This window comes from Meles meles, chromosome 1 (genome assembly GCF_922984935.1).
Source record: "Meles meles chromosome 1, mMelMel3.1 paternal haplotype, whole genome shotgun sequence".
Classification (NCBI taxonomy): Eukaryota; Metazoa; Chordata; class Mammalia; order Carnivora; family Mustelidae; genus Meles; species Meles meles.
In genome coordinates this window covers 193,807,629-193,832,054 of record NC_060066.1, presented here as the reverse complement: position 1 = coordinate 193,832,054, position 24,426 = coordinate 193,807,629, and the positions used below count along the sequence as shown (strand labels likewise).

The 24,426-nt window shown below is 39.5% G+C and overlaps 1 protein-coding gene across 13 annotated transcripts in view; it reads right to left on the bottom strand.

The window, feature by feature from the left end:
* PUM1 (pumilio RNA binding family member 1) overlaps positions 1-24,426 on the bottom strand; it is a 140,771-nt gene that overhangs the window by 66,236 nt on the left and 50,109 nt on the right. For 8 of the 13 annotated variants that reach the window (XM_045999169.1, XM_045999178.1, XM_045999161.1 and 5 more), the window contains 2 exons: positions 6,961-7,069; positions 5,810-5,988 (listed from right to left, as the gene is read on the bottom strand). The exons of 4 other annotated variants lie outside the window; for them this stretch is intronic. In XM_045999169.1, coding sequence (XP_045855125.1) covers positions 5,810-5,988; positions 6,961-7,069 — 288 coding nt within the window. The remainder of the gene's footprint in view (positions 1-5,809; positions 5,989-6,960; positions 7,070-24,426) is intronic. One more of the 13 variants, XM_045999134.1, reaches the window with a different exon arrangement.

The following is a 24,426-nucleotide window of genomic DNA, read 5'->3' as shown; positions in this document are numbered from 1 at the left end:
TCTAATAAGCACTCACAAATGACAACCGCTGTAATTAAGTCCAACTTAAGCATTACAAAGGCAGGGTTTTTGCTGGGCTTTTTTGTCATACATTCCCTAGTACATAACAGTACTGAAAAAGTCTATTAGCTAAATAAAAGAAAAAAATAAATAAGGATTAATAGCATCTTTTTATTGTGGGCTTCCTTTAAATGAATGTTAACCCAAACCTGTAGTACTCACATACAAGTTTCAATGAGTGTTCAGAATGCACATAGCCAAACACCATCAAAATCTCAAGAGTGGGGCCAAGAATGGTTCTGAGAGATCACCTGTCTACACTGTGGCGCAAGGCTATATTCCACTGCAAGATAGCAAAGAACTGAGAGAAGAGCAGAAAGAGATAAGACCCTTCTACTGTGGAGCTCAGAGTCCATCCATTTATCGATCAGCTTCCTCAAAAGCCTCACAGAACAGGAGGAATATTTCAGAGAGTATCCATTAATTCTGAATGAGTCAGAGAAATGAGAATTTAATATCTCCTCTTACTGCAGTGATCTTACCCACAAAGCTCCACAGAGCAAGTCATATTCAATGAGATTAGTAATTTTGCTCCCTTCTTTCTAAAAAGACTAAAAAGTCTAAAAAGACTATTTTGCATACTTGAAATTAAAACAAAGTTTGAATCCAGGCCCTATCACTTCCCCTCTAAGCCTCATTTTTCACTGCTATAAACTCAAAGGGACAACAGTATCAAAGGGTTGTTTCAAGGAGTTAATAAGGCAATTCATGAAAGTGAAATGCTTTTTAAAAAATATTCTTAAAAGTGCTTTACTCACTTTCACATTTTTTCCTGTCTTTTTCAGAGACATCCAGCCCCCACTCTCCCAAAACCTCAAAATTGCTAGATATCTTATGTCTCTCCTGGGAAAAAACTTACAGCTCTGTTCATTAAACCTTTTGTACCACTGATTTCCGTGAGGTATGTGTGCAGAACTGAGTCACGGCCAACTACCACATTTCATCAAATCATCAATTTATGAAACATACCATCATTTTATGTCCTGCTAAAAAGGAAATGCTGGCAATTAAACTATGATATAGTACCATTTGAAAGATGCATCCCATTTTCAAAATAAACAAAGTGGGGAAGTGTACACTTTAGAAACAATGGAACACAGACTATCCCAGGCACTGTGTACATCACCACCTAACTGCAGGTGTACAGAAAGGTAAGGATAGTGTTCCCCTCTGCTGTGGTAACCACCAGACCCAGGAGGGGGGAAAAAACAAAAAACATATTTTGACCATGCAGAATGGTATTTGTTATTAGAGATGAAAACAGAACAAGTTTTCTAAAAGTCGTCTAGTGCTTTTTAAACTTTTTATCTAGTCAGTAGTTAAAAGCTTGACATTATAAAGTAAAGCATGTAGAATTCTTGCTCGAGGGAAGCTCAAATCTGGAGGGGCTCTACCCTGTAGATGAAGTTTCTGAATGTGATCCATGGCCTTCTGGTAATTTAATCTTCCAAGAAGATTACATATTTTTCAAACTTCCGTGTGTATGCAAATCACCTGAGGCTCTTGGCAAAATGCAGGTTTTGATTCAATAGAGCTGGGGTTGAGTCTGAGATTCTGAACTGATAATATATAATAAGCAGCCAGGCAGTGATAATGCTACTGGCCCATGGACTTTGTGGAGAAAGATTCTGTAAGGTTTACAAAGCACTTTCATATACGGAGCACCCAGGTGGCTCAGTCAGTTAAGTGTCTGCCTTCAGCTCAGGTCATGATCTCAGGGTCCTGGGACTGAGCCCCACATCGGCCTCCCTGCTCAACGGCAAGTCTGCTTCTCCCTCTCCCTCTCACTCTCACTCCCTCTCAAATAAATAAATAAAAATCTTCAAAAAAATAAAAGGCATTGTCATATATATTACACATCCAAATGAATTAGACTGTGTGTGTTTTTATTTCCTCCATTTCACAGATGAGGAAATTAGGTTCAGCTGAAATTCAAACCCCTGACTTCTAAATGCATTACACTGCACACAGTTTTTAAACAAAATCAATTAAATAGCACTGGTTACCTAAAACAAATGCGGGGAAGACTAGAAAAACCAGTTACCAAGTTTTGTGACCCAAATGAATTGCTAGGAATGTGCATGCCTCCTCCAGGTCAGAAAGCAGCCAGTCTCTATGTACAAGTAGAAAGGCCTGCCAAAGGTAATTTTTTCTAAAAATCTTTCCTCTGCAAGGTTAAGGTGATCTTCACCTAAAATTTAAGTGGACTTCTCATTTCCCTAGGCACCATAAACCACAAAGGTAGAAATTATGATCCACTCTTCTGAACGGCTAGACTCCGATCTATTTGAAGGTTGGCTGGAATTCCAAAAGACAAACAGCAGGGTCATTTGATGGTATATTTCACTCAGTGGCCTCACAATAATCACATGTGGTTTTATAACCACTCTGAACCATGCTTTGTTGGGGGAGGGGGACTGTCTTATTCCAGGAATAAATAAAGTACACAAAAAGAAAATTTTCAAGACTTGACAGACTCTGACTTAACTGGTATTCTGAATTTTCCTATTATTCTGAAAACTGCCACCCTAAAGTTTTTGATTCATATGTAGAAAAGTACCAAAATTTTACAGTGGGTGCTAAGAAACTGCTCTAGGATTCTTACTGTCTGCTTGAAACTAATCTCATCACAGAAGCCAAAGTACTAAACTGAGTCCATTTGTACAATCAAAATGAACTTAAGAAGGAAAGGAAAGCTAGACAAAGAGTTAAATACCTTCATTAAAGCTGTAAGCAAGAAACCACCTTACTGAAAGTAGAAAATCACTATAGAATGAGTAGCTTACTTTAGTCCTAAACCACCTCTAACTCAAAAGTTATTAGTCAGAGTCTGGATTATCTGCTGTCAGTATCCAAGACGGCCCCTTAAGAGCTTGCTTGAGATCTATATTCATTACACCATCAGAGATGATGTTTTCAGCTCTTGGAATTAAAATGGAGATTCTTCATGGTTTACTGCAGGTACAGCACCCAAAGTAAAAATATCTGAGTGCTCTGACCCATAAACCACCAACTGCCACTCTTAGAACAATTATCTACAAAGCAGCAGATATTCTCTCTTCCCTGGCCTCTGAACTCAATACTTTCAATGACAGACTAGATTTTTTTAAAAAGGCAGGGGGAGGGTCACCTTTTCCAAGAAGATGCATGCATATCATGACAACCAACAAGTGATTCAGGTTTCCATGACCAGAGCTTTGGTCAAATGTCATCCTAACCAACAGGCAGAGCAAAGCCAGGCCATAAAGCTGATAAAGGAGGTCACTGATCCTCAGGCCTCCATCCACCAAAAGATTAGACATGCAATGTGGTAGCCTGATATCACCAATCAGTCCTCCTGGGTCACCTTTTAGATGCAACTCAAGTCAAAATACACCACAGTATTTCATTACCCACAATCTGCCTTCTGAGAAGAAGCTGGAACACAGATTTGGAGAAGTTTCATTTATCTTCATGCAAACCTCAGAAGCACAGTAAATTATCTGATTGTGAGAGTTCAATTTTCCAACCTCTTAACCTTCTGAGATCTCAAACTCCTCTGGTGACAATACTGTACAAGAGCTAAAAATTACCAGTCTCTTAGGACAACCAAGGATGAAAGCCACCTTTACAAAATGAAAAGCAAGACAATGAAAGCAAAAGATAACGTGCTCTATCATAAGATTGACTGCCAAAGTAACTGCTTAAAAGAGAGAAGCAGGCAAAAACAAAAATAATTCAGTCCCAGTGTTTTATCTTTCTCCTAATTCCAATTATTTTTCTGCCTGCTTACAAACTTTATAGTAACCCAGGCATGTGCCCGCTGGCTAATACTCAAGGATTAGAAAATGGTCACATGCATGACAGAGAACTCATGGCAAGAGTCATACAGGTTCCAACTCACCACACCACATTGACAACTTACCTACATACAATACTGACTTTTCTCCCACAATAAATAACTAGAAGTTATACACAGAAATTAGCAGGCAGCACTTCCTCTGAGAAATCTGCGCTCATGAGATGAGTAAAGTGTGAGGACAGAAAAAGAGGTGAACCAGGGATATGGTGAAAGAGGAGGAGTAACACCATCCTTCCCATGGGACAACAAGTAAATGATCATTTTGCCTAAATCCATTCCTCACATCCAAAGGGTAGATCTTACTGTTCCCAAGCAATCTCTCGGGAAGGTTCAAATAAAGAAGGGCTCTTCCTAGCTGATCTGACCTATGTATGTATTTGCAGTGTCAAAAGACACAGAGGCAATCAGGTCAGCTTTGGAATGACTAGTACTCAAGATTCAAGACAAAAGCCCCAGTTCAGTCCTTGATCCTCCTAAGGGTCATTAGAAAAATAAAAGATCCTCTTCTGGCTTAATCCCTCACACCAAATTTCTAGGTGTGAAACTGGGAGAAATCCAATGCACCTTCTTAGAGAAGTTAATCTTTTCTGGTTTTCCTGTTCAATTAAAAGCTCCAGTCATATGGGAAGTGTCAATGGCAGCAGAAGCATCATCTTTGGCATGCCTAGAAGAAAGTTAACTCCATATGGATTCCGATTACCTTAAACATCACCTGTTCTCATGCCAACCAAGTCAACATTCATTTAAGGTCCACTAACATATGACGGAATTGTACTTAACACTTGAGGAAGCTGCACCAAGAATGAACTCCTGCTACTCTGAAGAAGTTTCAGGTAGAACGAGGAAAAGAGGAATAACCTTCTGACACCTAGCAACAGATACAGGATGATAAAAATACTGACAACAAATGCTCTAAGGTAACATAAGATAGTTATGGAGGCAAAATGATTAATACAATTTGGGGGAAAGAAAGTCTTTCCTATGACTGTCAACAAAAAGGATTAGCTGAAAAAGACTTCACAGAGAATGGATTCTGAAAAGGTCCAAAGCAAGCCAAGTCAGGAGGTAAAGAGGGAAGACAGATTCAGGCTGCATCAGACTGTGTCTCGGGCTGTGTCCTGACTACCACATGGAATACAAAACCAGGCAGAGAACACAAAATAAGGAAGACTCAAATGGAAATACTTTGTAAGACTTTCACATCTAGAGAGCTGATGACAAGAAAAAAGGAGTTTTGAGAAACAAAGGCTATCAAAGATGCTTGAGGAAGACTGTTGAAGACTTACATGGAAGAGGCTAGGGACAGACAAGCTGCTTTGGCAAAAACTGAGCATCAGAGAGGTCAAATGGTAATGAGTCAAAAAAAAAATATATATATATATATACATATATAAATAACAGATCTGGAATTAACAGAACTTCAAATTTCCTAACAGGCAAGGTATAAGAGGCAAAGCTGTTCTAAGAGGGCCAAAGACCATACCATAATTAAACAAAGCAAACAAGAATGATCCTACATACCCGATCCACTTTAAGGATTATTGCAAACTGGCAAATCACTGCTCTCAGATCTATTTCCTACTGACCCCCAGCTTCAGCTTTCTTATTTTAATTCCTTCTTTTTTTTTTTTGAACTAAAAATGTCTTCTGATAGACCAATGAACTTTGAACTAGATTTCAGTTCTACCTCACGTTATAAATGTATCCCTCCCCAAAACATCACGTCTTTGTTTTTTAAAGTTCAGTTTGCATCTCCTACTGTGTTTGCTGGCACCTAATTGCAACAGAAGTGTTTTAAAATACACTGTAATTAGTGCTGTGAATATCTAAGGAAACTAAACAGGCATGTTTTGCTTTAGGGGGGTAAAAAAAGAGAGATATAGGAACAAGTTCCTCAAGCCAACTTACAAATCCTCCTTTTCTTAGACAGGAATCGCCCGGGGATGAGCTCAACACATACTCCACCATGCTAACGCCTAGTCCCCCACTCTCCGACCGTGGGGACAGTACAGAATTGACCTCACTGTTCACATGGAAACTCTGACCAGGTCTTCTCTGCACCATGATTGGCTGGGAAACTGAATGATCTACAAAAAAGATACACAAGCATGATACAGTGCAGCCAGAGGCTCAAACAAATTATGAGTGATGTCTCATGGATAAACCAATGACTGGGAATCAGGAAACCTGCCATGGTCAGGTGAGCCAAAACCTCCTATTGTGTTTTTCCCTAAGTATAAAATTCTACATAAACTAAGGAGAACGGAACATACTCCTCATATATCCGGACAGCAGAGCAAGACAGCAGTTCACATAAATGGTTTATTTAGCTATAGTGGATAAACTGTTTACCCCTTTCAAGTAGCAGAATTTCTTTTTAATATATTTTATTGGTAGTATTACTAAAACAAAATGTGATTTTACTGCCCTTTTTAAAACCAACAACATAATTTGGTATTTTCTGATGACTCACTGTCATCTGAGGTTCCATTTTTACACTGTGCTGTAACACAGCACATCGGCTTCTGGGTGTTGGGTCTCCTTCCTCCCTAGCCTCTGTTCTTTCCTTCTGCTGTCAGTGTGTGCCTCTACAGGTTCTCCCCATCCTTCTTCAGGGGTAGTCTGTCAGAAGAGCATCCGTGCCCAGTGACTTGATTTGGCCCCAACCACATTTACAAATAATCATCCCATACACAGTACACAGGGGAGCAAGGGGAAGAAAAAGAAACATGAACTTCAAATGGCAGGCATGGATTTTCTAATTCCAAGTATGCTGACAGCAGTACAGAACAAGAAGTTATAGCTGAAATTATGGTCATTTCAAATAAGACCACTCCCCTGCAGCTAACACTTCAATAAAATATTGAAGATTTGATTTTGTGTTAATTATGGTTTAATAAATTACATCATATAAGCTCCTTCATGGCAATTATACTACAGGACAGGACATTGCTTGACATGCTTATGTCACTGATGTGAAATTCATGACTTGCCAATTGCTGAGGAAAGGAGCTCTAAGACAGGCATAAATCACAGTACAGATGCTAGATCTAGATTACCTGATGTTCCCCAGGCACTGTCTCGCCATTGATCACCCAGGAATATTCCTTTTGGTCCATCTTTGCTGGATTCATCTGTTTCCCAAAACTTTTTACCTGGCAAGAGCTGCTGCAAATTAAAAATAATAGACGCTTTTAAAGAATTCATAAAGGATGAAAGTACAGCAGTCAACACTTTCTTTTAGACAAGGGTACTGCAGATGCTCATGTGTCCTGAAGGTCTTTACTCATGGTGTTCTGACTACACAGACTGTATATTGGGTAAGTCACAGAGAGGCCTAAGGCAAGGAGGGGCCACAGATCAACCCACCACAGTAGAGGCTCAGCTTAAATACCTAAAATCATTCACTTAATCTATGCCAAGATTTTTAATGGGGGGTGGGGAGGGAAGGGAGTTATGTTAGACCCATTAGCTAAAGGCTTGCTAAGAAAACTCCTTTTGAAACAGAAAGTACCTACAACTACTAAAACACTACTTCTGCCTTCATGTCTACTAACTGGCCATACAAAGTCACTCAAGCTAGGGCAGGAACTCAGACCCCAGCTATGGAATGCTAGAGGCAAAACTCACCTCCTTCACACACAGAGATTGTATTCACCAAAAACACTCATTACCAGAAAGAGAAAACGAACAGAAAACTTCCCAACCACACATAAACCTATTCCAAGATTCTGGAAAGACAGACAAAGCTATTTCCCCATTCCTAGAAGGGAAATAAAATCTCCTAACCTCAATTAATTTTAACAAAACTTAGTAATGCCATTATAGTGACTTCACAAAACATTCCATGCTTCATAGACATGTACACACACCACTGGCCCTATAACCAATATGAGAACTTTAAACGAGCTATGACCAAAGAAATGCAAAGTACCTTCAAGTAAAACCCAGTAAGTGTGCACAAGACCAAAAGCATTAGTGACCAGGGTTACAAAGTGAAATTCCACTAGACTTCCATCCTTCTTCATTCTGGTCATCAACTTTACTCACTAAAATGTCCCCCTTATCACTTCTATGTTTTCATTTCAGCTACTACCAGTAAGACAAGAAATTCAGAACTTTGAAACCATACTTAATAACTGCTTTTGAGCATAAAAGGCAGCACCTGGAGAGCTGAATTTCTCAGAGGAATAGAATCAAAATGCAGAAAGCAAAGCATTTTGCTCTCCTCCTTGACAATGAAGGTTTACCTTTCCAATTTATACCCCAATGATAAGGGAGAAATAACTCTGCCCTCATTAAAATCAAATCTTGGCTTTCTAAATATGAATCATGGGTTTCTTAGCGTAATTTCAATCTAGCTCTGTAAATCTATCTGGTAGGCCTGGGTTAAAACCTGCTCCAAGCAGTGTCCCACACACTTTTTGGCCCCCATTTGTTACTTTCTAATCCAGTAAGATCATGACGAAAGACACTTATCATGGTTGGACATTTAGTAAACACAGGTTTACTTGAAGATATGCAGTTATAAGCAGTCACTTCCCAGTGCACCTCTTGGATTCATTCTCTGAGGGAAACAAGGACAGAACTGATCTGTGAACTTGAAGGGATGAGGGCTGGGGGAAGGGAGGAAGGGTAGGAGGGAGAGCTAAACAGTGGGGTCAGGAACCAGTGGGGTCAGGAAATGAAGGTCTAGGTAACTTTGATGTGTCCAGGACAAACTGCTGAACTGTCCTGAGCCTCATTCTCTCTGTACTGCTGAAGGAAATAATTTCCAGTTTGTGATGATTAGAGATCTTGTTGATGAGTGCCTAGCATGATGCCCACCACATAACAGGTTCTCAATAAATGTATTCAGTGGCACCATACCAAGGAAAAATAGCTGTAAATCACAGAAGGGACACTGAAAATTAATGTGAATTACCCAAGTACAATTCAAGAATTCTTATTTTTAAACTTCCTTTTCTTATTTCAGTCTCAAAAATGCCCTCTCACAAGATTATAAATATTTCCCTACTGGTTGTATCTTTTCCAACTAAAATTGTGGTTTTTCTCCTGTATTGTGTAGGGACTGTAAATAAATAGGACAAACTTCTCCTGTGGGTACAAGAAAGAAAGGCGGCAGAAGGGACACCTCACTTGTTGGTAAATTTTCATATAAAATTGGATGTTCTCCATATAATAATGAAAAGAGAGCACAGGAGAGCAAAATATATTCAATATGGCGCTCATCCCTCTCCACACAAATTGGAAATCTTTCCCGAAAGTTCAAGGAAAAGTTTCCTCAGGTACCAGCCTCCATATGCAAATATAGTCTGTCTAGAGTTTGTCAAACTGTTTACTGACTGAAAGCAGCAGTCCTTGAACTCAAGGCTTCAAAAATGACTTCCAGAATTCTGTCATCTTTCACTGTAGTTTGCCAGGCTGTCATAACATGCAAAGCCAGCAAAAGCAGCTGAACATGTAAGCAAGACTGGTTCTGAGCCAAATTCTCTCAAAAGGAAACAACAGCACAACAAACGTGCAGAAAGGTTCTAAAAAGTGAAGATTCTACTTCAAAGTAGTAACCGATGCAACAAGTCTCAAAGGAATACACACCAAAAAATAATCAGATACTGAAAGGCAACCCTATCTCCCACTATTAATCATTAGTATAAATGTAAATCCTACACAGAGGGTAGAAGCAGCCGCAAAAGTACTAGAATTCCACATGCTTTGGCAAAGTAGTAGTGAGGTGGTCAAGTAACTATTATCAATGAAAACAGCTTGGACTGAAGGGGCAAGTGCATAAGAGATAAAGAAAAAGGAGATGGGAGGAAGGTGCTAGCATGCCAATTCTGGGAAGGAGAAAGGCGGAACCTGTGGTTTCCACGAGTGTTCTGCGAATGGGAGGAAAATTTAAATACCGACCCCAGGGACGTGGGCAAAGACAGAAGCAAATGTAGCAAAGCTCTTCTGAGTCTGGATATTTCACAGAACCTAGCATTTCTCACGTTCCTCTAAAACATCCCCATCTCCAACTCTCACTTGTGTGGTAAGCAGCATCAGAAAGGCCTGTTTCTGGTCCTTGCCCTTATGTAATCCCCTTCCCTTTACTGTGAGCTGGATCTCGTGACTTGTTCCTCAGGAGTAACACATGGCAGGAGTGATGACATGTCACTTTCAAGACTATCTTATAAAAAACTGACTACCTGTCTTGTTTCTTTCTTTCTCTCACCCTCTTGCGTTCAACTCTCTCTTGCCCTCTTGCTTGCTCACTTTGATGAAGCTCACTGCTATGTTGTGACCTGCCCGGCAGAGAGATTCACATGGCAAAAAACCAAGAGAGGTCATGGGACATCAACTCATTAGGAACTGAGGCCCTCCGTCCAACAACCTGTGAGGAGCTTAATCCTGACATCAACCTCATGAGTGAGCTGGGAAGCAGAGCCTCCCCCAGTTGCACTCTGAGACGACCTGCAGCTTCAGCTGGAATCCTGAGTGCAGCTTGTGTGAGACCCTGAAACAGAGGATCTTTCGAAGCCATGACTGGCTGACCTACAGAAACTACGAGGTCGAAACAACTCTGTTGTTTTAAGCCACTAAATTCTGAGGTGATCTGCTAGGCAGCAATAGGAACTAATACAGTTATGAATATATTTGAACAGGGTTGCTTTGATAGTCTACACAGTTCTTTACAAGTTTGTTTTTTTTTTTTTTTTTAAAGATTTTATTCATTTACTTGGCAGAGAGAGAAATCACAGTAGGCAGAGAGAGAGAGAGAGAGAGAGAGAGATAGAGAAGCAGGCTCCCTGCTGAGCAGAGAGCCCGATGCGGGACCCGATCCCAGGACCCTGAGATCATGACCTGAGCCGAAGGCAGCGGCTTAACCCACTGAGCCACCCAGGCGCCCTACAAGTTTGTTTTTAAGAAGCCTGTCTTGTTCCATTTCGAATGTCTAAAATCCAAGTGCTTTTGAGTTTGGAAAAATTACATGCTTTCAATGTCATGTTCTCCCCTACTTTGTCTTACAGTCTTACTGTATTTAAAAAATGTGTAAACTTCTGCAAGATTAGATTGCCGTAGACATACTAAGCTTACCAAGAACTAATAGCAATCACATATTCAAGTCAACTGAAGACATTAACTGTTCAAATCTGATCAGAGTAAAAGAAGCTATAATCTACTGAATTATAAAATAAAACTAAGTGATGATGAGACTCTAATTGTTATTTCAAATTCAATAGCAACCCTCTGGAGTAACATCTTAATAGTTCTGGCTAAAACATATCTGTTTTCCAACCCACTGGCACCAACACTGGGAGCTGCCAAACCTTCACTCAAGCCACACCTAAATCCAATCAACAAATTTAAATCCAACTATTGTACGAGAAAACAGTTCCTGCTTCTCCCATCAAGAACTTGGAAATAAAAACTGTTCTTTGACAGGACAAAAAAGGAATAGATCACAGCAGAGGTTTACAAAATTTACTATAAAGAAAGATTAGGCAATAAGAGGATTAAAAGATTTGACAATTCCAAAGGAAGATAACTGGAATTAGGAATGAGTCCAACAAAAGCAAGGGACCCAGGGAATCAGATGTAGGTAGTATGACCCAGTTGGCATATTTAGGGAGAGGGCATATGATGCACAAAGAAGCCTATCCTTATAAAAGCAATTAATGCATCAAGCTAGACAGCACCTTGATTACACTAGCCACGAAAAACATCCAACTAACTTCCCTGGCTCAGACTCTGCTTAGCAAGCAAACTTCTTATGAGAACTTGGCTTCCTCCTCTAGCCAAGCATGTTGATCACTAAACACAATTACCTTGTTCACTTGAGAGTTATTATTTCTCCTTATAAATTAGTAAATTGCATTTTGGTTTTCATACAGAAGTCTCCTGTGGTTCTTGTTAGTGTAGGTCAATCCCATAAGCTAACTTCTGAATTAGTGATGGAAATCCCTTTTAAGACCTACAAACTGAGAACCAGGACTTCAGAAGTCCCACCATCCTCCCCAGCCATACAACAGACCTTGTAGTCTTCCTTGTCTTGTCCCATTAAATGGGATTCCTATTTGGCCCAAACCCCCAGTAGTGTCAGTTCTTAAACTTTTAGGGGGGAAAAAAACACACACTATTTATCTCAGCTTGAACCACAGATTTATAAAAGAAAAAGACTTACAGAAAACAAAGAAATCAATAAACATATTCATGAGGCTTCTGGAGAACAAGAGAGAAATCAAGCACTAGTTTATAAGCAATGTCAGCCACTTGGAAACAACCTCTAAATTTTGTTTGGAAACACCTTTTCTCTTTTATCACTAACAAAAGAGACAATACCCGGAGCCTCACTTGCACGGTCAATCCAACATTAGCCCCCACTAAGAGCCCTTTAATAGACATGGAGACAATAAAGGGCTTCTTATTTTAAGAAATAATATAGTAGTAAAACACACACCAGCACTCTGAAATCATTTTTAAAGACCAACCTGGTTTTAAATCCCAACTCAGAATTTAACCCCTCTTGGCCTCTGTTTTCTCACCTACAAAGAAGCGTTGTGAACATTAAATGAGATCTGTGTAAAAAAGCAGTACAATGCTGAGTTCTGGGCAACCACTCAAAAAAATCAGCTGCTACTATGATTTAAGAACACTACTAATGGCCAGTCAATGAAATGTTCCTCAGTACTCAGCTAGCAGATGTGAGCACAGCATCACCCAGCCCACTTCAGTGTAAATCCCATAAAATTAAGAGCCCTAACAAAAGAGCCATGATTACAGCTTTGCAGAAACAAAGAGGCAAGATGATTATTAAGGACTGGACTTGTCTGACCACAATGGTCACTAATATTTGCACAGGAAAGTATCAGTGAGGTTTCCTGAGGTCTCAACACAAAATGTACACTCCAACAAGTACTCTGCACTCACGAGCCAGGTAACTGCTGACATACTCAACAGAGGCTGCATAGAGCTGTCTCTCGGAGAAGAAATTAGGCTTCTTAAGGCGGACTGTTCACAGGGATGCATGCTACAGCCCTGCAGGCGCCATCAGGTTCAATCATGTTACCTGGCAACGCGAACTTCCAACACAAGCCTAGTTTCATCATTGGAATGTAACAATGCAGGAGTCAAATACCTGGTATTTTAACCAGGTGGGAAGACATAACCCCCTCCCAAATGTTTTAATCTCTTCGCACACATTCTCATTGCATTAAAAGAATTTGACATCAACTCAAAGAAAGAACCACTCAGAACTGACTAAAATAAAGAAGTGTAAGTTGGTAGCCACTGACAGTCACATATTCTAGGCAGAGGTCTGATATGTGACAATTGTGTAATTTTCAGAAATCCCTTCTAAAAAGCTTAATGCCCTAGGGATTGACCTAGCCCCAACCCCCATGCCATAAAGGTTTGGTGAGACAGGACACAAAGTGCTTTCATAAATACTATGAACTACACTCGTAAGTCAATTTAAAAAGCTTTAACAAGAAAAAAAGCTTTTAACAAGAAAAGTATACATCGGGGCTCCTAGGTGGCTCAGTGCATTAAGCCGCTGCCTTCGGCTCAGGTCATGATCTCAGGGTCCTGGGATCGAGCCCTGCATCGGGCTCTCTGCTCCGCAGGGAGCCTGCTTCCTCCTCTCTCTGCCTGCCTCTCTGCCTACTTGTGATCTCTCTGTCAAACAAATAAAATCTTTAAAAAAAAAAAAAAAAAGTATACATCAATATACTTTACAAGACTTTTTTTTAAAAAGTTCATCCAGGGGCGCCTGGGTGCCTCAGTAGGTTAAGCCTCTGCCTTCAGCTCAGGTCATGATGTCAGGATCCTGGGATCGAGCCCTGCATGGGGCTCTCTGCTCAGCGGGGAGCCTGCTTCCCCCTCTCTCTACCTGTTGCTCTGCCTACTTGTGCGCTCTCTCTGTCAAATAAATAAATAAAATCTTAAAAAAAAAAAAAAAGGTATATCCATTTACTGTTAGGACAATTCTTTGGTAAAGAGTTTAGAAAATAAATCCATCAAGGGTCACATTCATTCCTGAGAATTTATCTCAACAATAACAAAAAGACAATTCAAAAGGAAAAAAAACCTCTACACTCAAAGTCTAAGAGCAAAGACATGGGGAGCAAGCTAAATGTTCACCAAGGTCGCTATGTAAGCACAATGGAAGCTCGGAAGATGGCCCACAACAGCCACGATGACTACGTGTATTTACAAAAAACACTAACTTTTAAAAGTAAAATACAAAATTGCATGTGTGAAGACTACTTCTCCTTATGCACCCTTCCCTTCTGGATCAAGACCGTAAAGAAAAATCAAAATTGAAATAGGTTCTCACTGGTGTGGTAGCATTATGACTGACATGTTACAAAATTTAATATACTTTTATGATTTAGAACTGATATTCTAATAAACAGAAATTGAGATTCTGGTGGTATGGAATTTACTACAAATAAGGCATTTTCTCTTAAGCAGACACATTTCACTTCAACCTACCTTCACAGTAACAAAAGTTAAGTGTCAATTTTAAGAAGGGCACACCTTACGTTGCAAATATTTCTAAGCAAGCACTTAATAACATCTAATCCACTCTGAAAACTGTAGCTTACATAAGGAATGTTGAACGTGTTCAATGGTTTAATCACAAGTCAGTTATTTTTTTAATTAAAAACAAGTATAGGAGCACCTGGAGGACTCAGTCAGGTAAGCGTCCTCCTTCAGCTCAGGTCATGCATGATCTCAGGGTCCTAGGATAGAGCCCTGCATTGGGGTCCCTTGCTCAGTGGCAGTCTGCTTCTCCCTCTCCCTCTGGCCCTCTGCACCATCACCCCCAATGCTTGTTTATGCTCTTTCTCCCCCCTTCTCTCAAATAAATAAATAAAATCTTAAAAAAAAAAAAACAAACATAAAAATATAGAAGGTTATGGTGCTTTAACTTTCATTTTCTTTTTCAGTTTAAGGAATAGGATCTTCTCAATTTACACTTCCTGTTTATATATCTTCTAATTGAGGAAGCACCCTCCATTCTTTTTAATTAGTTAGACAATACTTGTATGTAAAGATTATTTTTAAATATTAAAACACTACGTCTGCTTCACTACATTCAAATCACACACACACAGTCCAAGAATCAGTATTTGGTATAATTTTTTTTTTAAAGATTTTATTTGACAGAGATCACAAGTAGGCAGAGAGGCAGGCAGAAAGAGAGAGGAAAGGAAGCAGGCTCCCCGCTGAGCGGAGAGCCCAATGCGGGGCTCGATCCCAGGACCCCAAGACCATGACCTGAGCCAAAGGCTGAGGCTTTAACCCACTGAGCCACCCAGGCGCCCCAGTATTTGGTATAATTTTTTCACATTTTTCTACCAGGCAAATTCAGAACCTGGCACCTAGTAATTATTGCTTAAGCTGTTCATCTAGGTGTCAAGATGCTCTCTACTGAAAACAATTTCCACATTAATAGTCTAAGTAAATATCTCTTTTGGTTAAAATTTAATGGACTTTTCAAGAAGAAAAGTTTATTATTTTACATAATTATAATTATATGGTATATAAAATTAACAGATTTTTTGAGAAATATTTGCCAGCTATTAAGCACTTTGCATTAGCACGGTCAATAGTTAAATCTAATGTCCCTTAGAAATACTCCCACCACTAAGGATGAAATGACACAAATCACTTAGGCCTGGCCAATATGAGATAAAATTTGACCTTCTAGAACTCTCACATCTGGAAAACCACTACTGCTCTTCTGGCTACTGAAAAGTTTCAAGAGTTTCAGCATCTGAAGTACTGATGTCAAAAAGTGAAGTACTACTTGAACAGGCCCTGAAATGCACAACCTATTGTAGCTACTACTAGAAATAAAAGTAGTAAAAGACACTCTTTGCCCAAATAGAAAACTAAAAAGAAAAACCTATCAGGAATCAAAGAGATATAGCTCACGGGCATTCATTTTAAGAGAAGCACACTCACTATAAGTGTGCTTCAGACTGTTAAACTTCACCACCTGTTTTGGATGAAGAAAGGAACACTACTGGCGACAGGACTGGTCAGGACTGCCATATAGGAGGGGGAGAGTTCAGAGTGAGAAGACAATGGTAAGGATACTCCACAAAGAGCAAAGACAGACAGACAGACAGAAAGAAAAGCAAGTGGGCCAGGTGCCCAACAAGAAAGGAGTCTAGCCAGTGGCACAGGGAAGCAGTAAGGACAGACAGAAAAGCAATTAGTCCAGTGACCAGTGAGGCCTCATGGATCACCAAAGCATTGGGCTCTTTATGTAACAGAGAGCAATGGGAAGTAACATCATAAAAATTAAGTCCAGAAAATTAGTCTCATATTTCTCCATAAAATGGGGTGAAGGCAAGTTAAATGGATGCTGACAAGCTAAGCAAAGAAGTCACTGCAGTAACTAGGCATGAAACAGAGAAGGAACCTGTGGAAATGGGGCAAGGAAGGTACAAAAAGCCTGCTTAGATGCCTCTCTCAGCTTTCAAAGCATTTAAAAAAGTAAATAAAAAAAATAAAAAAAAAAACTGGAGCCCGTGAGTGGCCCAGTCAGTTAAGCTCAGTCAGCAGAACCCGAGTTCTGTTCAGGTCATGATCCTGGGGGCCTGGGATGGAGTCCCGCATCTCAATCTGCAGGCTCTCTGCTCAGCAGGGAGTCTGCTTATCCTTCTCCCACTGCCCTTCTCCCGACAACTCATGTTCTTTCTTACATGCTCTGCTCTCTCTAACAAATGAACAAAAAATTAAAAATTAAAAAACAGAACGATGTAATTTCAAAAATGAGGATTCGTAGCTCATTATGATGATCAAGAATGAAGTAAGTATGCAAAAGTCTATCACTGAAATTCTTTTAACCAGAAATCTATTCTGTAGCATCAGCTGATTGCAAAGTCTAGATGAAAACAGGACCCAAGTACATACAAACATAGTGTTCCGAGTTTAAGTCCACAGGTTCAATGGGTAAAGTTTTAAAGATCCCCTGAAAATCCATGGTGGGTCGCTGGGGAACAGCAGGAGCAAAAAGAGCAATCAAGCAGACATAACAAGAATTTGGTAAATCTAAAATTTGAGGACAACTACAGGTTAGACAGAATTGCAGTCGGTTCAACTGATGACTGCTGAACTCCTCAGTGCACTCTCTTCAAAGGAGCACAGCAGTTCCTGACCACACAGAGAACACAATCACTGTGAACAACTTCATTTGCGAAATTAAACACACACAAGATACCTTTCACGCTTGCGTAAAAAAATTCAGAGATACTGTTAACATTTCAATCTCCATGTTCTTTTGTGATAAATTACCGTGGGGCAATCTCCAAACCAAGCTGCACACCCTTTCACCAATCCACTGAAAGTAAGATTGTTTATACCTACCCCCTTCAAATTATTGGAACAGAGCCAAATGAGACTTCTTTTCTCTGCTATCTTGTAAAACCTGATAGACTGACAGTAAACTGCTCAGAAAACGAAGAAATGCCAGGGTGAACTAGGTTTTTCTGTAGGATAAAGGAACAAATGGAAGGGAACAGAGGACTATGTTACCCTGGCTACCTATAGGTTACCCATAAATCAGGTCGTTTGTTTTCGCACATGTATAAACTATATGGTTTGACCTACAACATAATCACATGCATGCTACACTAGGTCCAGACTTAATCATTATATAAGTGATTCCTGCAGTAGTACCTAACAGTCCAATGTGCAAAAGATAAGCCTCCAGATCACTTAGGAAACCTGTAAAGTTCATGAATAAAACCATGAAAACATCTAGATTTGCTTCATGACCTACCCACCTCATATCTGCAAAGCAGGAAACAGCACAACTAAAAGAGGAGAAAGGGTCCTTTGCCTCAAGATGGGAACAAATACTTAAACCCACCCACACACCCAGTCAGCCTCAGGGCATTTTTAATTATTAAATTGACAAGACAAAGATCTCAATGTACCAGACATGGGTAAGTTCCCTTTTTCATGTACTCCACAAGATGAAAATTTCACAGATACGGCTACTATGTATGCCAGGAAGACTGACATGAAAAATAAACTACTACCTCCACCTGCTTTCCAATAATGAGAATCACAGATTGCATTCATCAATCAAGAGACAACAGATTAACTGGTTAATTCTGGTTCTTCATCAGCAAAATAATAATAAAGAAGACAGAGTTACAAACAATACTATTTAATACACACTTGAACAGGAAATATAACAACAAAAGTAATTCCTCTTTTCTAAAAACTATTATGTCTGGTTGTGTATATATAATGAAGGTATTTTCCATGTCTCAGCAGATGGCCCAGAGAAAGTGTCCCATTGATCTAGTTACAACTATATTAAACAAAAGATCTTTTATAATAAATGCTTTATATCGGATTCAACTTGGATGGTAACAGCATTCCTGATTAACTATTCATCTTCTGTACTTGTCTTTAGGAAAGTAATAATCACATAGTTTGAAAATGTAAAAATATGCAGAGAAGGGTGAATGAATGGAGGCTTTTCAGTTTTGTCAGTTCCTCATCCTCCCCTCCACAACCCCACATCCCTCAGGATGCAAAAGTAATCTGAATAAAGAATACAGGCAATACATATTTACTGAACTGGACTATGGTCCCTCAAAGGGAGGGCAATATCAACTTCTGGAGTAAAAGAGAAAATAAAGAGGAGTCCATGCTTAGAAAAAAAAACATTTGTGTAAGATTTGTTCAACACAATGTATTAGGCAGCCACTGTTTACAAAGTACATTACTGGCTGAAGCCCCTGCCCTCAACAAACTTGTGTGCTAGGAAACAGAAAACATTTACACAAATCACTACATATAAAATAAACTAGGGCCATAAGAATGGCACAAATAACTTCCTCTCCATAGTTTCTGGTTGGTTAGAGAGAAGAAAGGTTTTATAGAGGAGCTGATCACTGAAGTTAGATTTTAAATAATGGGCAGACTCTGGACATGGAGAGATAAATAACAGAAAAAAAAACAAGATTTGGAGTGACAAAAATGTCAGTTCAACTAGCCGGTTCATGATCATGTTAACCTCTCTAATCCATTTTCACCTGGTCTATAAAAGGGCATCATAACATTGCAGGACACTGTCAAGACTGTAATGCATATGAAGCAGTTAGCATATTACCTAGAAAATCATATATGCTCGATATACTGCAGCTACTATTATTCCTTAGCCTAACAAAACAGAACTTGGGAGTCAAACCCACATCTTAATACTCATGACCTTAGCTGAAGTCACTTGACCTTAGGATCCCTTTTCCTCATGTAAAAACTGTGGTACAAGTGTCTCCCCAAAATCTGTTGGGACATTCACATAGGCAATGAAATCAATGCCAAAGTATCCTGAAAAGTGTTAATGCATTATTGTAGTTATTTAGTTGGCTTATCCTCAAATAAAGCATAGTGATGCAGATGAAAAGAATGAACACATTTTAGCCAAAGGAGGATAAAAGGGGAGAAATTTAATGAAGAGAGACTACATCCTGCTGCAAAGGAGCATGTTTTCCTGCATTCAAGCACCGCGAGACAGCTCAACATATAGAATAGAATGGTAGGTCTGTCTTGTTGCCCCAATATAGGATAGAAGGCAGATTCTGGAAAGAGTGTGGTTCCAAACAGGCCTCAGAATGACAGAACAGAACTGAGAACCAAGTTCCAAATGTCTGATGCATCCACATTGTCAAGGTTAGAACACACTTTCTTCTTTCCAGTTCTTCAAAACGCCCAATCCCAAAACTATTATGGATCCCAGGAACTTCCCCAAACAATATTCTTTAAAAAGGTCACTTCGTCTCTCAAACATAGTCACAAATCTAATACCAGAAAGTTATGAACTAAAATCTCATTTCTCCAGATCACTTGGTCTGGCTAAATATGTTTTCTCTCAAGTAAACATATCAACAGCAAGATGCCAAAAATGCCCAACAACCAAATGGCATTAATACAAGGTTCAAGGAACTAGGCAGATTTACCATTCCTGTCCATACTCAAAAGTACATTTTGGGGAAAAAAGGATTCACTACACTGTCTGGTCAGGTGTTTTTACATCAATACATCAAAGACTGTATTAATTTTTCTTCTCTTCTGCAAGAAAGGGTGCATGATTTTGCTGGCACACGATATATCTCCTTTTCAAAATTCAACCCATTTTGGTGTCAACTGAGTTATTCTTATGGGACCCTAGCTGCAAGAAGCTGCCAGCATAAGGTAGCCCTTGGGCTGTAACTCCTACAAGTACTTTTAGCCAGCCAAAAAGCCTCCAATTCCATGAGCCATTCTGTTTGCCATGATGGAAAGATGTGGAAAAGAACTTAGCAGACTTGGTATCCACATCCGGTTTCCACCTGCCCTGATTGTAGAATTAGCACCCAAGAACCCTTAGGGACAAACACTTCAGTGTCTTAGATAACTGAAGACTGGTGAAAAGTTACAGAACCTTTGTATCACAAGGGGGAAGTCACTCTAAAAAGACATCTTTTAGATGCCCTTTGGTATATTCTAGAAAAAGGAGAATTATTCCTCTTTTCTATCTTTTTAAAAATAGAGAAATAAGAACAAACTCCAAAACCCTAGACTTGAAAGAGTCCTGGGAAACTAGTCCAACATCTCTGTCATACAGATGGAAAACAAAGCAAAGTCCAAAGAAGACAAACGTCTGAGCTGGATGGTGGCTTCAGAGTTCTGGTCCAGAGAGAGCTCTATCCTGCCAAGTTACACTTTTCTTTGAGTGAGGAGCTCTCCAGTCCTCCAAATCACTACCAAATTCCTCCCTCTACTAGCCATTCTGCTATTTTACACTTACAGAGAGAATGCCTATGTAATGTCTAATGAGATCTATAGCTGTATTTTAAATATCTCTCACCTTATTCTACTTGCAGGAAACGTGATAGGGTTCATTATGTCTCCACATACAAGAGCACTTGCCAGATCTCCTTCCTCAGGTTTACAAACTTGTCTATCGTTAAGTTTTTCTATCGCTTCAGGTTTCTAAAACAAAGATGAAGGGCCATATAATCACTACTATCTTTAACATCCCTGAAAGTGGTCAAGTTTCCTACATGTAAAACATTAAGGAATCTTAAACAGAAAAAGTTTTTAAAAATTAGAAAAACAGGAAGGGCACGTATTGCATGGAGCACTGGGTGTGGTGCAAAAACAATGAATACTGTTATGCTGAAAAGAAATTTTAAAAATTAAAAAATAAAATTAGAAAACCAATTATGCAGAAGGTGCCTCTTCTGCCAACAGCTCTCCCTTTAGCAAATCCATCCTTTTTTAGGACACAGAAAGTCATTGCCCTCCCACAGGTGGAGCAAATAAGTCCTACAAGATCCTAAACCAAACCAGTGTAGAAACCAAGTCCAGTAACCCAAGGTTAGTGAGCTTCCTCAGCAGTACAAAGATACATTCTTAAATAGTCAACTAACAGACTTGTCTTTTCATATGTAAATGTTAAAGGGGGCTCCAAGATGTGCCTTTAAATTTTCAGGACTACAACTTTAAGTTGAATGAAAGTGGCCAGCAAGGAGACTAGCTAAAATATTTGGAAAATAATTTCTGGCCCTACTCCTAAGGCATTTTACTATCTCCTTTCTAATGTTGACTTTCAAGAATAAGAGGCAAGCAAACCACTTGCACTGAGTCCTTCAGCTAAGAACAACTGTATATCAAACAACTAGTAAGGTTTGAGGAGATGTTTAAAGTAGCCATTTCCTAGCAAGATTTCAACTAGGAAATGCTGTAAATTTTACAAAGGGACACCAAGAGGCTAGTACTGACTTTGGGGCGCCTGGGTGGCTCAGTGGATTAAGCCGCTGCCTTCGGCTCAGGTCATGATCTCAGGGTCCTGGGATCGAGCCCCACATCGGGCTCTCTGCTCCGCAGGGAGCCTGCTTCCTCCTCTCTCTCTGCCTGCCTGTCTGTCTCCTTGTGATCTCTCTCTGTGTCAAATAAATAAATAAAATCTTTAAAAAAAAAAAAAAAAAAAAAAAAAAAAAAAACATGTTAACGAGAGCCAAGCAGCACTAACTTTACCTGAGATCAATTACTCTGAATGGAGCTCATTCTAATCATTCTAATCTTCATTAGAATCTTCTAATTCTAAAGATTCACACATTCTTGATTTAGGTATTGTTTACCATAATGAGGACTCACACAAGCGCAAGCACGCATACACACCCACACCAATACACATGCAGTAAGTGTAGCAAAAATACACTGTGCCTGGCTGAAAAGTCAACACAATTTACTTCAAATTTTAGTGCCTATGTGGGTAAAGACTGTATTTATACACATCCCCTCTCCCAAAGATGCTTCACTGCTTAAAGGGAAGGAAATTTAATGAAGTTAAACTAATTAAAGCTGTGCTTTATATTATAAAAGCTTATTAATTTTTCATTTCTCTTTTGCCGTTCTCCCTTGTAAAGCTTGGGGGCAGTTCTCAGGGAGCCTGGGTGGCTCAGTCAGTTAACAAGCATCTGACTCTTGGTTTCAGCTCAGGTCATGATCTCAGGGTCCTGGGATGGAGCCCTGCAAAGGACTCGGTGCTCACTGGGAAGTCCACTTAAGGATGCTCTCCCTCTGCCCCTCCCAAAGCTCCCGCTCTCCCCTTCTAATAAATAAATCTTTAAAAAAAAAATTATCCCATCCTGTACCCCTGCAGACCCTAACTAAACCAGAAAATGTTTCCCAAGTCTTACACTCTCTAATAAGTAATCACAAACTAGTCTGGCAGATACTAATCACTCCCTTCTCTAAATTTGAACCATACGTAGGTAACACTGTGCATTCTTTCTGCTATCGTCTGTATTCACTGCTTCCTTGACCAGCTACAGAACTCCCTGAGTACAGAAATCTCACTCTGCACTTAGTTTGTCTCCTTTGTGCCTAACCTAGTTATGTTTTCAAAAAATAGGGGCATCAGTGGGGCCCTGGTGGCTCAGTCAGTTAAGCATCTGACTCTTGATTTCAGTTCAAGTCATAATCTCAGGGTCATGAGATTAAGCCCTGTGTCAGGCTCAAGTCTGTCCCTCTCCTTCTGCTCCTCCCCTAGCTTGCACACCCACGTGTTCTCGCTCTCTCTCAAATAGTAAGTAAAATCTTTTTAAAAATTAAATAAAATTTTAAAAGTAGGTAGGGATGCCTGGCTGGCTCAGTTAGTACAGCTTACGACTTTAGATCTTGGGGGTCATGAATTCCAGCCCCACGCTGGGAGCAGAGTTTGCTTTAAAAAAAAAAAAAAAAAAAAAATTCAGGGTCACCTGGGTGGCTCAGTTGTTGAGCAGCTGCCTTTGGCTCAAAGTCATCTCCAGGCCCACGTCATGATCTCCAGGTCAGGTTATGATCTCCAGATCCTGGGATCAAGCCCTACATCGGGATCCCAGCTCAGCAGGGAGTTTGCTTCTTCCTCTCCCTCTGCCTCTCCCCCTGCTTGTGCTCTCTCTCTCAAATAAATAAAAAAATTTTTAAAAAAACTTTTAATTTAAATTAAAAATTTTAAAAATTAAAAAAAAAAACACTTCGTATCTATATTCTGTGAGGACGCATATTAGGCACCTTTTAAAACCTCCCTCAAAATATCAATTTTTATACAGCTTACCAAGATGAGATTTTTACCATCAATTATTTTACAAGTATTGGCTTCATTTACTCTAAGGAAACATGCTTTGGAAAGGAAGCCAGGTCAGAATCCCAAGTTCCATCATATGTGATCTAAGGCAAGTTAATTCATGTATCTCAGCATATTTCTTAAACTGGATAATAGATCTATCCTGATAGCGTTACTGATGAGACAATGCATGCAGACCCCTTAGCACCTGTGGAATACATGGTCAGCAAAGGGTAGTTATTATTACTCTGTGAATAAATAATGAGGAATGAAAAAGGAAGAGTAACAGTGCATATTACTGTTGGAATATACTTTGCTTATCTACATATGCCTATATCCGGGTCTGAGGAATTATATATGGATACCAAAAAAAATAACATTTCTAAAAAAATAAGAAGTGGGAGGTTTGGAAACCTTGTGGGGAAAAGGCATTTTTGGAAGGAAAAAATTACTTAAAAAATATTATTGTCGCCATTTAAATAAAATCAACTTTCTATTCAATTCTGTTCACTATTCAATTAGACTTAAGCCTTAGAAATTATAAAATATTGTGTACAAAACAGCAAAAAGCTTTACTTTATTTTGTATAATTGATTTTTTAAATCTGGGATTTGATTTCTGGTAGAGTGGACCACATCACAAGATAAACATGGTTTCCCCTCTATACTTAGTATCTGATTCATCTGTCAACTTTCTGTTCAAATTTTGCTCCAAAAGCTAATTGAGAAAAATCTCTTCCCCAATAACCACATAAGTTTATTGCTATGCACTGTTTTTTGTTTTTTTTTTTAAAGATTTCACTTATTTTTTGACACAGAGAGAGAGATCACAAGCAGGCAGAGAGGCAGGCACAGAGGAGGGGGAAGCAGGCTCCCCGCTGAGCAGATGTGGGACTCGATCCCAGGACCCTGAG